This window comes from Felis catus, chromosome A3 (assembly GCF_018350175.1).
Source record: "Felis catus isolate Fca126 chromosome A3, F.catus_Fca126_mat1.0, whole genome shotgun sequence".
NCBI classification, from domain to species: Eukaryota; Metazoa; Chordata; class Mammalia; order Carnivora; family Felidae; genus Felis; species Felis catus.
This window is the reverse complement of record NC_058370.1, coordinates 12,566,119-12,580,131: the sequence shown is the minus strand read 5'-3', so window position 1 is coordinate 12,580,131 and position 14,013 is coordinate 12,566,119. Positions and strand designations below refer to the sequence as shown.

Genomic DNA, 14,013 nt, shown 5'->3' with positions numbered 1-14,013 from the left:
TATTTATCCCTGTTTTATAGCTTTGCCCAAGATGGCATAGCCAGAAGCCAGAGCAAGTGCCCAGCAAATAAATACTCATTGCCAGAATGAAGAGTTTTCCACTACATGGGGCACCTGGGTGGCTCAGTCGGTTGGGCGTCTGACTCTTGATTTCTGCTCAGGTCATGATCCCAGGGTCGTTGGATGGAGCCTGGCATCAGGCTCTGTGCTGAGCATGGAATCTGCTTAAGATATTCATTCATTCATTCATTCATTCATTCATTCATTCATTTTCTCTCTCCCTCTCCCTCTCCCTCTCCCTCTCCCTCTCCCTCTCCCTCTCCCTCTCCCTCTCCCTCTCCCTCTCCCTCTCCCTCTCCCTCTCCCTCTCCCTCTCCCTCTCCCTCTCCCCTTCTCTATCCCCCCACCCCCGCTTCCTCTCTCCCTCCCTCTGCCCCTCTTCCCCACTCACATGCTGTCTCTAAAATTAAAAAAAAAAAAATCTCTAGTAAAATGTGAGAGGTTAATCTTGTGGGTTTTTAAAAAATTTTTTTTAATGTTTATTTATTTTTGAGAGAGAAAGAGAGTGTGAGTAGAGGAGGGGCGGAGAGAGAGGGAGACACAGAATCTGAAGCAGGCTCCAGGCTCTGAGCTGCACAGAGCCCCACATGGGGCTCAAACCCACCAACCGTGAGATCATGACCTGGGCTTAAGCCGGATGCTTAACCGACTGAGCCACCCAGGCGCCCCGAGGTTAATCTTGGGTTTGATGTGCCTCCCTGTTTCCGACTCTTCTAGCGTGTGCAGTGAGGCCCTTGCCTATTTCATCACCGTGAATTCGGAAAGCCATCGGGAGGCCTGGACAAGTCTTCTGTTGTTACTTCTAACAAAAACCCTCAAAATAAACGATGACAAGGTATAAACCAGGAAACTCTAATGTCTCCACTAGGACATAGGTTTGGGTTGGCATTTTACTCAGAATTTCAAGACTGTTTTTCTCAATTCTTCTAAGGATGGTTGCATAACTAGCACCATTCTAGATGCATTGGAGAAAAGTTAATTCATGACAGACAGTGATGCTGTGGCCCATTGGGGCTCTTTCTCTCCAAGAAGCCCAGTTGAGAAAGGCTGATGTTGAGACCGTCCATGCGGCTGTTAAACAGCGGCAGTGATTATCAGTGCGGCTGTGTTGGAAGAGAGGGTGGCGATTGTGAAGCAGTGGTTCAGAGCTGGGAATCTGCTTTGCTAAAATGAAAGTTGACTTCGGCAGCAAAGCTGTCCCCCAAAGAATTTGTGTTTGGAGTTAAATGTAATTAAGAGACATTCTAATTTGCAAATTTCTCACATCAACTTTTTAATAGCAAGAAAAACCACCAGAATCTTGCAAGAAGTTCCAGGGTGAGATGAATACTCTTGGCAAAGTAGTGCCAGAAAAAATAGCTCCCTGTCTAATTCTCTCTCTCCTTCTCTCCCACCTCAAGTTTAAAGCACACGCTTCTATGTACTACCCCTACTTGTGTGAAATTATGCAGTTTGACCTCATCCCTGAGCTCCGAGCAGTCCTGCGCAAGTTCTTCCTGCGGATAGGCGTTGTGTATAAGATCTGGATTCCAGAAGAGCCGTCACAGCTACCGGGGACACTGTCACCAGTGTGGTAGCCCCGGCCCCGGCGGGCCACTGCTGCAGCTGTGCAGAACGCTCACCATGCCACCTCTGCCTGGCACATCTCGTGAAGGGTCAGATCTTAGAAACGAGGAGTCGGCCTCTGGGAGCTCAGAACGGCCTGGGGGAAGCCGGCCACTGCGCTGGCCCCATCGGTCCCTGACTAAGACGTTGTGCCGTTTCATTAAAGTGTTGCATACCCAGTTAACACAGTAGGTGGGGAGTCTGTTTCCTCTCCGTCATTCCATTTTACTGATTAAACTGTCAAACCTGTCACTGCACATGTGGTCATTTCCTAGCAGAGTCCCACGATTGGCTGTCCGTGTTTTGTCCGAGGAAGTTGCTCTCCTTGAAAACACTGAACATAGCTGTATAGGTTTGTGATTATTAGAGAGTATGTTAATAAAATTTCTTGTTGTAACGGCTAAGTGCCACCTAAAATATGCTGGATTTTTTGTTGTTGTTTGAGCGTGTTGGAGAATTTTGAGTGTTTTTGTCAGTTGTGAGTCAGCTGTAGTTAAATTAGTTTGGAGAAAGTTAGTGGGGAAAAGGGTTGTTGCTTTTTTTTTTTTCTGTTCTGTTAACGTCTGAGTGATTTTTAAATTACTTTATGAAAAGATATTATTGAAAATTTCATTGACAGCAGAGTTTAGTAATTAAGTTAGAAGTAAGAGCTTGCAAGGTTAAAAAACAAAAACAGGTAGTGCCTCCTGGCTCTCCCTTTTTGAGTAACTTGGGGAGAAAACGTCTGTAGGAAAAAGTAAAAAATGTAATGAAGATGATTAGCCTTCCTTTGAAATAAGTATTTGTGGATGGGTATTAAAATTTCCAGAATGCATTGTCCATCTCACACATTGAAACCTAATCTATGAAGTAGTAACAAAAATGAAGTAGTAATTTAACAGAGTTAATTTATATTTGAGTAAACCTTTTATTTTTACCTCAGAACAGCGCGTGTACCAATTGTTAGCGTCCCTGCTGTGCACAGTCCCCGTTAAAGGGCCCTCGAGAGGGACGGTGGCTGTGCGTGACAGGGGTCATCTGTGAACCTTGAGTCGTTGACCCGGAGTAGGCCTGTGCTGTTGTGGGGCCAGCACAGCTGAACTGTGACCGCGGCAGGAGATGGCCCGTGCCCAAGTGCTCCCGTCAACTTGAGCTCAGGGGCTGCGTTCTTTGGGAAGGGTGGACTCTGGGGGTCCTCCCTGTGTTGGTGAAGTCGCAGTACCCCTCACCGCAGTTAGAACGGAGTCCTGACGCGGCAGCTTCTGTAAAGGTTTGCAGTACACAGGCAGGGCCTGACGCCTGCAAGCAGTCTGTTTGGAAGCTGAATTTATTCTGAGTCAGCGAGAAAGAGGACACACGCTTCACTCTGCCCCCTCATCCAGTGCTCACCACAAGCCGCACTCAGCATTAGAAAAAGCGTTACACAGAGTCATTAAAACATTCAGACTTCTACCTATGCCCTCTTGTCCTGTAAATTGGGTTGTATTGATGTCAACTCTGGTGCCTTAGAAGTTAGCAAGTTGGGAAACTATCTAAAATCAGCTATGTTTTCTTTATAGAGAAGGATTTCTGGTGCTTTTGTTTACTAAGAGACCGGTTTCTTCAACGTTTTTTGTTTGTAACAGCCTTGAGAAATGTCTGGTTTGGGCCAGCAGTACTTTTTTTTTTTCTTTCCCCCAAAGTATTTTAATTTCTCTACCAAAGAAAAAAAGAGCAGGTTTAGGTTTTTATGTTATTCACATACATTAGAGAAGAGGAGCTGTATAATTTAGGAGGAAGGGACCGTGGGAGAGTATCTTACTGTGAATGGAAAATATTAGCACCTTTGACTTACCTGTCCTGAAATCCATGACATCTTTACGCCGCAGCACGGAACCTGTGTTCTAGACCCATCCCTGGTACTGTAGCCCGTCACAGCCTCAACAAGTCCGTGCCATCATCCGCCTTTGTACTAAAAGTACACACAGGAACTCGCGTGTCCCTTCGTACTTCTGTTTTCTGTACCACATCGCCGCGTTCCCGACTGGAGACTTTTCCTTTCCTTCTGGGGTTCCCGTGTGACATTTTCTTCATCATCTCTGACTGCATCACCAGTCATTTTTGCCTCCTTTTGCAGAGCAGGAAATGTTTGAGCGTATTTTGTTACATGCTGAAACACTCAGCCTTGGAGTTCTTTTAAACTTTTGTCTTTTAAAAGATTGGATTCTCTGAATGAGGCATTTGAATTGTACCAGCACGGACCTTTTGAAAACAGGGATGTAAAACCATTTGGGGTAGCTTTTCTCGTAGGGGGCCCGTGACATACAGAGGAATTCCTTACCTCTACTAATAAGCCATTCAGCCTAAATTCTATTTTGTGAATCAGTCTGTTCTATCTCATGGTAAACGTGGCTTGTGCCACTCAAACACTAGTGAAAAGAGCGCGTATAACTCTGCAGCACCGGGCCAGGACGCCGTTCACAAAGTTAGAGAAGATGGAGCATTTCCAAGGCCTTATTTCTTTCTCAGAATGCTTTAAGTATTGATTATATGTGCTGGGTCTCTAGAGAAGTTTTGTTTGTTATAATACTGCTACTTTGAGCAATTTTGTTTTCTCTTCATTGTCCTTTAGGGCAATCACCAGCTCTGGCATCGTAACAACAAACGGTGGATGGGAAATTTGATTCCTAATCTGCATCTTGAGAGTCAAATACACCTTTTCCCTGTTACTCGTCACGTACAACCAAAGAACTACATTATGGAAATTGTATGATAATAAAAACACAACCTTTTCCTCTGACAGATGACTTTTGTACAACATGCAAAAAAAACAAAAAACAAACCTAAACCTTTTTGTTGTTCTTTTGTCATTATGGCTATACATTTCGTAGCCGTCACAGTTCTTGAAGGAACCTGCTGACAGATCCAAGTATGAGCACCCCATTCAGATGTCTGCTGTTACGATGCAAACGGATATTGGCTGAGACAGAAGCTAGATCCTCAGTACCACGTTTTCTGAGTTCTGTTTTACCATTTCTGTTAAAGTAGAAATAGCTTGAACTCCTGTGAAATCCTGGAGTTTTGCTATCGGCAGCTTTGTAGTTTGAGAAACAAAGAAACCAAAGCTGAATATTTAAAAGAATGATTATATCTGGAAATCCTTGCTCTCAAAGACACTCATCAAAGGTGTAGTTCTTCTCAGTGTTCTAATTTTTAAAAAATTTTATCTTCATATTTGCATCAAATGTTTCTTTATGTGCAAAAATGTGTTTTACCTCCTTAAAATGCCTAAAAAGTTAGTTAATAGCTACTTTTGTTTAATCTATACATGATGATTAAGTGCATTTAATATTGGTAATTTAATGAAAAGCATTCCTTGCCCAATGGATGTATACATTTTTGAAAGAATAAGCCGAATTATATAATATGAAATGCTATGTAAAGTTTTCTATGTAAAAATATTATGTATAATACTGTTAAAATCCCATGCTTTAATCAGGTGATAAATCAATAAAGTTTTAAAAAATAGAGCTGTTTTTAATATAGTAATTTATATAAATATATCAATTTATATAAATATATATATTTATATATATCAAGCTATAGTTTTGGGTTCATTTGTAATTATGGCAGCTGTAAGCATGTAGTTCTCAATTGGTGGTAAAATTTGGCCTCAGTAATTAACAAAAATAATTTTTAATGGAACATATTAACAGTGGGTTTTAATTATTTTAAGTAAGGTTCTCTTCTTACTCCTTCCCTCCCCATGAAAGAGGGGAAAATCCAGTCATGAGAAGATTCTTATTTATCTCTTGAATTCGCTTTAACTCATTAGTTTGAACAGTGGGTTCCCAAGAGAAGACAGAAGTCTCCTCTTGCTGCCGTTGAGGGGCAAGATTACAAAGGAAGACTCACAGGGTAGCCAACTTGGGCACGGAGTGGGATACAATTCTAAGGTTCACAGAGGTTGCCAACATAGGAGGACATGGCTTGGCTTTAGTGCTTCTGAATTCAGAATATTCTTTCTGAAATATTCTAAAATTGTAAATGACTATTGCACTTAAAATATTCCCCTGAAATCGACTAATACTTTTGCATCTTTATTAATTGATTGGAGTAAAACTGCGACTCTCTGTGGTCCTACATTTCAGGTGCTTCCAGTAAAGAACAAAAGGAAAAGGTTTCCAAAGCGTCATTATCTCTCCACAGCAGATGGTGCCTGGGTTTTATCTAGAGCAGTTGTTTTCAACCTGCTGCCAATCACTAGTTTTCAGTTCTGTCCCCAAGAGGCACTCGAGACACTTGGCAATGGCTGGAGACATTTTGGCTTGTCGCAGCAGGAGAGAGGTGGGTAGGATGCTGCTAACCAACCCCCACCACAAGGAATTACCATCCCCAAGGGCTCTCTCTCTCTCTCTCAAATAAACTTTAAATAAATACCAGCCTCAAGGTCTAACTGGTGCTAAGGTTGAAAAACCCTGAACTAAATCGACTCAGTCTAACAGGGTTTCCTCGGCGTGGTGGTGTAAACCCAAAAGTCCATCTGTGGCAGACCCTTTCAGCTTTCTTTGGCCTTATTTTAAAAAGTCACTTCTGCTTACCCAGTTTAGAAAGGAGGGCGTGCTGAGGTCACTGGTTGAGGAAGGGCCAACTCCACTTTATTTATTTAAAGTGCTACTTATTTAAGCATTTTGAAAGGTAATTTCAGCATTATGTTGCATTTGTAACCGTGCCAACAGACTGGAACATGTTTGAGGCAAAAGTACGTTTTCTTTTTCAAAGGACCAGAGTGGTTCCCTAGAGGTTTTGTTTTTGTTTTTGTTTTCATGTTTACTTATTTATTTATTTATTTATTTATTTATTTAGAGAGAGGGAATCCCAATGCGGGGCTCAGTCTAATGAACCGTGAGATCATGACCCGAGTCGAAATCAAGAGCTGGATGCTCGGGGCACCTGGGTGGCTCAGTTAAGTGTCCGACTTCAGCTCAGGTCATGATCTCACAGTTCGTGAGTTCGAACTCCCCACATAGTCGGGCTCTGTGCTGACAGCTCAGAGCCTGGAGCCTGCTTCAGATTCTCTCTCTCTCTCTCTCTCTCTCTCTCTCTCTCTCTCTCTCTCTCTCTCTCTCTCTGCCCCTCCCCTGCTCACGCTCTGTCTCTCTCTCTCTCTCTCTCTCTCAAAAAATAAACAAACAAAAAAAAAAGACGCTGACCTGATGGAGCCACCCAGGCACCCCAGTTCCCTGAAATTTTTGCAAAGCTGTGTAACATGCCTGTTGTCCAGTTAAAGAAATCTGCGAAATCGTCCTTGAGTTAGTTATTTGTGTCACATCTTAGGAGTATCCAGCTTAGTAAAGGCAACTACATGCTCACAGCAAAAGAAGGGGTGGGGATTCCCCAAGGATTCTGGCAAAAATGATTTTAGTATTTTTTTGAAATGTCCGTTTCTAAATGCAAGCTAACCGTCTCTGGTAATCAACTGAAGATTGAGCCTCTGCAGATAATTTTATATGTCAATTTTCATCTTTTCCAGAGATTCCCAATCCCTGCGTAAAGCTTCTGTAGCTGCTTCTTCGTTGACCTAAAATTCATCTTGATTTATGTTCAAGAAATACCATGCATTCTGGTAAACTTCTTATCTTGAGTGAATTTGAGCTTAAATAATGGCATATTGATTCTCTTGTCCAGGGTGCTATGGTTTTCTGAGAAGCAGGCAAAAACCAAGCACCATTCTATGGGAGAGGCCAGTGGACAGATCATGGAAGCTGGAATGAAGAACTCTTTGTACGGTAGGATTTGTGCTAACTTTATGCCCCTTTTAGGGCATCAGCAATAAGCAGACTATCAGTGTCACTTCTTAACATTTACTCATGGGGCACCTGGGTGGCTCAGTCGGTTAAGCGGCCGACTTCAGCTCAGGTCATGATCTCACGGTCCGTGAGTTCGAGCCCCACGTCGGGCTCTGTGCTGACAGCTCGGAGCCTGGAGCCTGTTTCAGATTCTGTGTCTCCCTCTCTGACCCTCCCCTGTTCATGCTCTGTCTCTCTCTGTCTCAAAAATAAATGTTAAAAAAAAAAATTAAAAAACATTTACTCATGGTTTCCTGCACTCCAGATAACAAGTGCTTTGCATACAAGAAGTCCTTTTAATACTGCAACAACTGTATGACATAGCAGTATTAGACCTCCCTTTTGTTTTTTTAAGTTTCTTTATTTATATATTTATTTTCAGTCATCTCTACACCCAACACAGGGCTCGAACCTACAACCCCGGGATCTAGCCACATGCTCCACCAGCTGAGCCAGACAGGCACCCCTCACCCATTTTTTAGATGTGGATACTAAGCCCCGGAGAGGCCCGCTGAGGCTGTGTACCTGGATCACACGGTTGGGAAGCAGCCCAACTGGGACAGAGCACACACTTATATGCCAACCACACTGCCTCTTGCTGTCACTGGTTAATCTGAGGGAAGGGGCGGGGCAACCAAGCAGGGTATCCAGCAGAACACAGTCCTGGTCTCTGAAGAGCTTATGTTCCAAAGCCCCTGTTTGTAAATTCATCTGCTTGGATATTGCAAACACCTGAGTTAGAAACAATCTTTACCGGGGGCACCTGGGTGGCCCAGTGGGTTGAGCCTCCGACTGGTGATTTCGGCTCAGGTCATGATCTTGTGGTTTGTGAGTTCAGTCCCTGAGTTAGGCTCTGCACTGACAGCACAGAACCTGCTTGAAATTCTCTCTCTCCATCCCTCCCTGCTCACTCACTCACTCACTCTCAAAAACAAATAAAACTTAAAAAAAAAAACAATCTTTACCAGATCTCTTAGACTAGCCTTCGTAATCAATGTCTGAAAGCGCAGTACAAGTTTTGTACCTGAACTGCCGTTACGTGCACTCTGCCACTACAATCCGAGTATCTTGTCTTTCGCAAAGGGTTTGGGGAATGATACGTTCTGCCCACAGGGCCTATGCCAAGGCAAGCAGATCTTTCTGAAAGTAGTATGTTCTGTGTTTTCCTTTTTCTTGACATTTTTGTAATGTTGTGGATGAACGCCAACTTTCAGACAGCCCACTTAGCCTGTCCACACGTATCTTGATGCCAAGACTCCATTCTTCGTCCCCAGGTATTTTGGGGAGTAACAAACATTCTCTCATCCTACTTAGCCTCCCTAGATTTCTCATGACCTGTTAATGCGTGTCCGTGGCTGGGTGCACCTGTAGTTCTGTTCAATGGTCAGTGGAAATGAAAAAAAAAAAAGTCTGCATTATTGCAGTTCTGGTTTCTCTTCCATTCTGTGTCACAGACACCAAGCCACCACTCATTGGAAAATGGTAACAAACAAACAAACAAACAAACAAACAAAGTACAATGGATGCATTGAAGTTATATGTAATTGTATAAATGGTGCAACAGTAATAAAGTTAAACAATTAAAGAAAAGACTAGCCTTTTGGGGGCTGTACCTTGGACCCTTTCATGCCCACCATGGATATTGTCTCAGAAGCTGCCTTCATTTCTCCATTTAATGTTACACACCTCAAAGTCTGTGACACCAATTAGTGACTTCTTTAGATTTTCACAACTTGCTCTTTCCTCAGTGCCTTTGCCCTTGCTATCACCTCTGCCGAGAAGGCTTTTTCTCTAGATTGCTCCATGGCTGGTTCCTCCTCCTCCCGGGGTTCAACCCAGTTGCTAACTCCTCGGTTACCTCCACCGTGTCTTCAGAACCCACTGCCATCTGCAATGATGTGTTTGAAATCTGTCTCCTCCACTGGAATGTAAGTGTGTGAGGACAGGAACCCTGGCTGTTTTATGACAATCTCACTTGCTAGAACACAGTAACAGATGCAAAGCAGGCACTCGCTAAAGTGTTGGTGAAAGTGCAGGATTTTTTTTGAAGTTAATTTATTTTGAGAGAGACAGAGAGAGAGAGCGCGCGCACAAGCAGGGAGGGGTAGTGAGAAGGAGAGACAATCCCAAGCAGAGCTGGATGCGGGGGCTCAAACTGATGAACCAAGAGATCATGACCTGAGCCAGATGCTCAACTGACTGAGCCGTCCAGGCACCCCAAGGAATTTTTTTCATGGAAATTCTAGAATTCTCACAGGACACTTCACAAACTCAAGAGAATTGGGTCATTTCCTTGGCTTTCCTGGGTTGCTGGCATTCCACTCTCCATTTTCCTTCCTCGGCTTGAAGAGGAAGCTGGCCCACCCAAAGGCCCATTTCCTCTCCATACCTGCTATGATGGAAATCAGCTCTAGGCACTGTTTCCCTCTGAGAGAGTTCTGGAAGGTGCTCAGTCCTCAACTCCAAAGGCCACAGGTACCCAAAGGGCTCTGGTTTGAAGCTCCGTATTCCCTGGACTCTTCCCCCTCCACCAAAGGATAAGAGAAAGAGAACTTCACTCCTCCTGTCAGGCTTCCCCACTGATCATTTTATATGCTCTTTCCATGTCAGCTATTGTTGTTTTCATTATTGAGATAGCACCTAGCAGCAGATTAATAACAGTAATAATGATCATTTATTGGATTCTGAGTGTGCCAGGCATTTGCCCTGCACACGTCATCTCCTTAGACTGTCACAACCACTGCCTAAGGTAGGTGTCGTTACCATCATCACGCTCTGCTTTTTATAGAAGGGTACCTGGGGTTCAGAGAGGTCAAAGAACTCATCTAAGGCAACACAGCTAGATTCAAAGCCCTGCAGTCTGGCTCTAGAACCTGCCTCTTAAACGCTGTCCCACACCACCTCTTGGTGCTGGAGAGCCATGAGCTCCTGGCCCCATCCCTCCAGGCACTGCATCCTTGATGCTGTCTTCGGTCTGTCTCCAAGGACGGATCTCACACAGGGAGGACTTGTTGATGTACAGGGTATAGCAGACATTCAGAAGTAGGTGATGTAGGGCACTGGCCCCCTTCAGCAGAAAGCACAGCACACTGCTGACGTCTGTGGCTCTGGGGCAGACATACAGATGTGGCCTTGCATCCAGTAAGTGTAAATATTTAAAAGTTGGGGTGCCTGGGTGGCTCAGTGGGTTAAGCTTCCAGCTTCGGCTTGATCATGAGGTCACGATCTCATGGCTTGTGAGTTCAAACCCCACGTCCGGCTTTCTGCTGTCAGCACAGAGCCCATTTCACATCCTCTGTCCGTCACCCCCCTCAAAAATAAATAAACACTAAAACTAAACTAAACTAATAAATATTTAAAAGTTATATGTCAAGATAGTAAGTATTCAAAAACACACATTCCATCTTCCTTCCTTGACAAGCAACACCTTTGCAGAACCTGGAAGCCCAGGTTCAAAGATGGAATTCTACAAAAAAAAAAAAAAAAAGATGGAATTCTCAGGCTCAGACTTCCATGTCAGAACACAGCAACATGGGGAGAATCAGCCCTCATCCTGCACCCTTTCTCTTCCCACCCCAGGCCTCAACCTGTACCACGAGGCTTTGAATGTGTGTGCGAGGATACACAGCTCTGTCCAAACCCCCTGCAAACACATCTGTCCACAAGTCCCACTGCCAGTTTAGGGATGCTCACAGCTGCTATGTCTCAGCTCTCAGGAGCGACCCAGGCAAGAGGTTTCCACAGACCCTGGAAGAGGGCTTGGGGCCTGTCGGTGGAGAATTCCAGGGTCCTGTGTCACCGGAACGAGGTCTGAAAGGAGGTGGTACGGGTTCCAGGTGAGCACAACCCACTTGGAGCAGGGCCCCCTCCTCACCTGTGGGAGCTGGGGCAGGACCAGAATGGCACCTTTTAAAGCACAGGGGCCAAGGCAAGCATCCAAAGGCCTGTCCAGGCCTCAATCGGTACCATCTGGGAAAGGCAGGACTGGGGACAACAGGAGGACATCAAAAATACACTGCCGCCCGGTCACAGGATGGGCATAAGACCTAACACTGTTTGGACAGTTACTGTTTTTCAGGTGCTTCTCCACGGGCCTCATCTATCCTGTCTCTTTCATCCTCCTGCCTACCCTGTGAGGCCAATTCCTATTACTATCACTACTGTAGAGACTAGACAGCTCAATTACAAGTAATGTGCCCGCTGTCATGCAGATGGCATTAAGTCAAGTCCATGGGTAGTCAAGTCCATGCTCTTAACTAGTGTGACACAAGATCAAAGAGTGACAGTAAAGGGCTGGTAAAAGATGTATCAAGACATGTTAATTCTATCTCAATGAAGCCAGGGGGATGAAAAGATACGCCAGGAAACTTAACCAAAAGAAAGCAAGTCTAATAATATTGATGTCAGACAAGATAGAATTGGAAGAGGAAAGGTCTGAACAGGCCAAAGAGGAATATTGCGCATTGTGAGATGGTCGATAGACTTCAACATCTGGAAGAAATGGCAGGAACCTTGTCTGCCTAATAGCTTTACAACATACAACAAAAGACCAGTGAATACACTTTAACAATGACGATGCCAGAATCACGGTGGGAGACCAATAAATGAGCCTCTCAGAGAACATCTGATAAAGCAAAATTAAAAGTAAGGACATAGAGGGGCGCCTGGGTGGCTCAGTCGGTTAAGCGTCCGACTTCAGCTCAGGTCACGATCTTGCAGTCCCTGAGTTCGAGCCCCGCGTTGGGCTCTGGGCTGATGGCTCAGAGCCTGGAGCCTGCTTCCGATTCTGTGTCTCCCTCTCTCTCTGCCCCTCCCCCGTTCATGCTCTGTCTCTCTCTGTCTCAAAAATAAATAAACGTTAAAAAAAAATTAAAAAAAAAAGTAAGGACATAGAGAACACAATGCAGATTCCCAGGAGAGTCTTCAGTATCACCCATGGAGGCTGGAGGACACACCAACCTTTTTCTGTGCCCCTCACCTGCACGGTTCTTCTCGCGGCTGCAAGGAGCAAAGGGAGTGGGCACCACTAGAGTTGTGTCCACAGACACGGGAACCTTGGCACACTTCAGGGCTTTCTGCAGAAACTGGCAGAGATGCTGGATGACACAGGACTCCAGCCAGCCTCCCTCGTGATTAGCTCTCAGAGATGGAAAACTGTTAAATCATCAGGATTGTTCTCACCAGGACTGGAAGACAATGTTTGTCCAGGAAAGCAGATATGTATGATTGATTGCTCGTCCTGTTGCTGTTATGGTAAAAATACATCTTTTCCACCAATGTCCCAGTAACTTACATCTTTCTCAGTGGACTTTATTTATATAGGGTATTTCATTCAGCATTCAACAAATGCTTATTGAGCAGGTGTTGTGTGCTAGGTGCTTTGGGGTACAGCTGTAAATAAGATAAATGACGTCCTTTGTTTTAAAGCTTATTTCTTTATTTTAGAGACAGGGAGAGAGAGAGCCCCAAGTGGGCTCCAAGCTGTCAGCACAAAGCCCGATCCAGGGCTTGATCTCACAAACCGTGAGATCATGATCTGAACCAAGATCAAAAATCAGACACTTGGGTGGCTCAGTCAGTTAAGCGTCCAACTTGGGTTCAGGTCATGATCTCACGGTTTGTGGGTTCAAGCCCTGTGTCGGGATCTGCACTGACAGTGCAGAGCCTGCTTGCAATTCACTCTCTCTCCCTCTCTGTTTCTGCCTCTCCCTGACTTGTACTTTCTCTCTCAAAATAAAATAAATAACCTTAAAAAAAAAAAAAAAAAGAGTCTGACACCTAACTGACTGAGCCATCCAGGTGCCCCAAGGTACTTTTTCTAATAAAGTCCTTAAGCTAATGATGAGGGGAACAATTAACAGACAATCACAAAGAGTGATAAATGCTATGAAGAAAACAGAAAGATATGAGGCTAGGGTTGCCAGATAAAATTCAGGGCACCTGAGTCAATGTGAATTTCAGATAAACAATGTATAATCTCTTAGTATAAGTATGTCCCATGCAATATTTACACTAAAAAAATCATGCACTGCTTTTCTGAGATTCACATTGAACTGGGTGTCCTGTATTTTGCTTGCTAAATCTGGCAAACCTAAATGTCGAGTTACTGGGTGTGGACAGTGGGCAATTTCAGACAGGATGGTGACATTTGAGTTGGAATCTGAATGTACAGAGATGGAGTCAGTTATTCAGGGGTCTAGAAGAGCATTCCAGGCAGAGGGAAGAGCAGCTACAAACACTCTGAGGTGGGAGAACGCTTGGATCTTGGAAGAACAAAAAGGAAGGTGAGGTGGCTACACTGAGTGAGGGTGGAGAGGAGGAGGAAGGAAGGTGATGAGGTCAGGCAGGTTGGCAGGGGCCAGATCTTGCAGCGTTTGTGGGCTGTGATAAGAGATGTTGAGCAATTTTACAAAAACTTACATCATTCACTCAAACAGAGCATTTTTTTTTTTTTTTTTTACATTTTATCTCAGGAATTGCTTTTACATGTTCATAGGCAGGGTGCTATCAAAGATAAACAAAGCTGGAGATTGTTAAAACA

The 14,013-nt window shown here is 44.3% G+C and overlaps 1 protein-coding gene across 2 annotated transcripts in view; it reads left to right on the top strand.

Moving 5' to 3' along the window:
• ARFGEF2 (ADP ribosylation factor guanine nucleotide exchange factor 2) overlaps window positions 1–5,151 on the top strand; it is a 103,760-nt gene extending 98,609 nt beyond the window's left edge. For both annotated transcript variants that reach the window (XM_045053511.1, XM_023251133.2), the window contains exons 38-39: window positions 778–895; window positions 1,461–5,151. In XM_045053511.1, the coding sequence (XP_044909446.1) occupies window positions 778–895; window positions 1,461–1,637 (295 nt within the window). In that variant the 3' untranslated portion in view covers window positions 1,638–5,151. The remainder of the gene's footprint in view (window positions 1–777; window positions 896–1,460) is intronic.
• The last annotated feature ends 8,862 nt before the right edge of the window (window positions 5,152–14,013 follow it).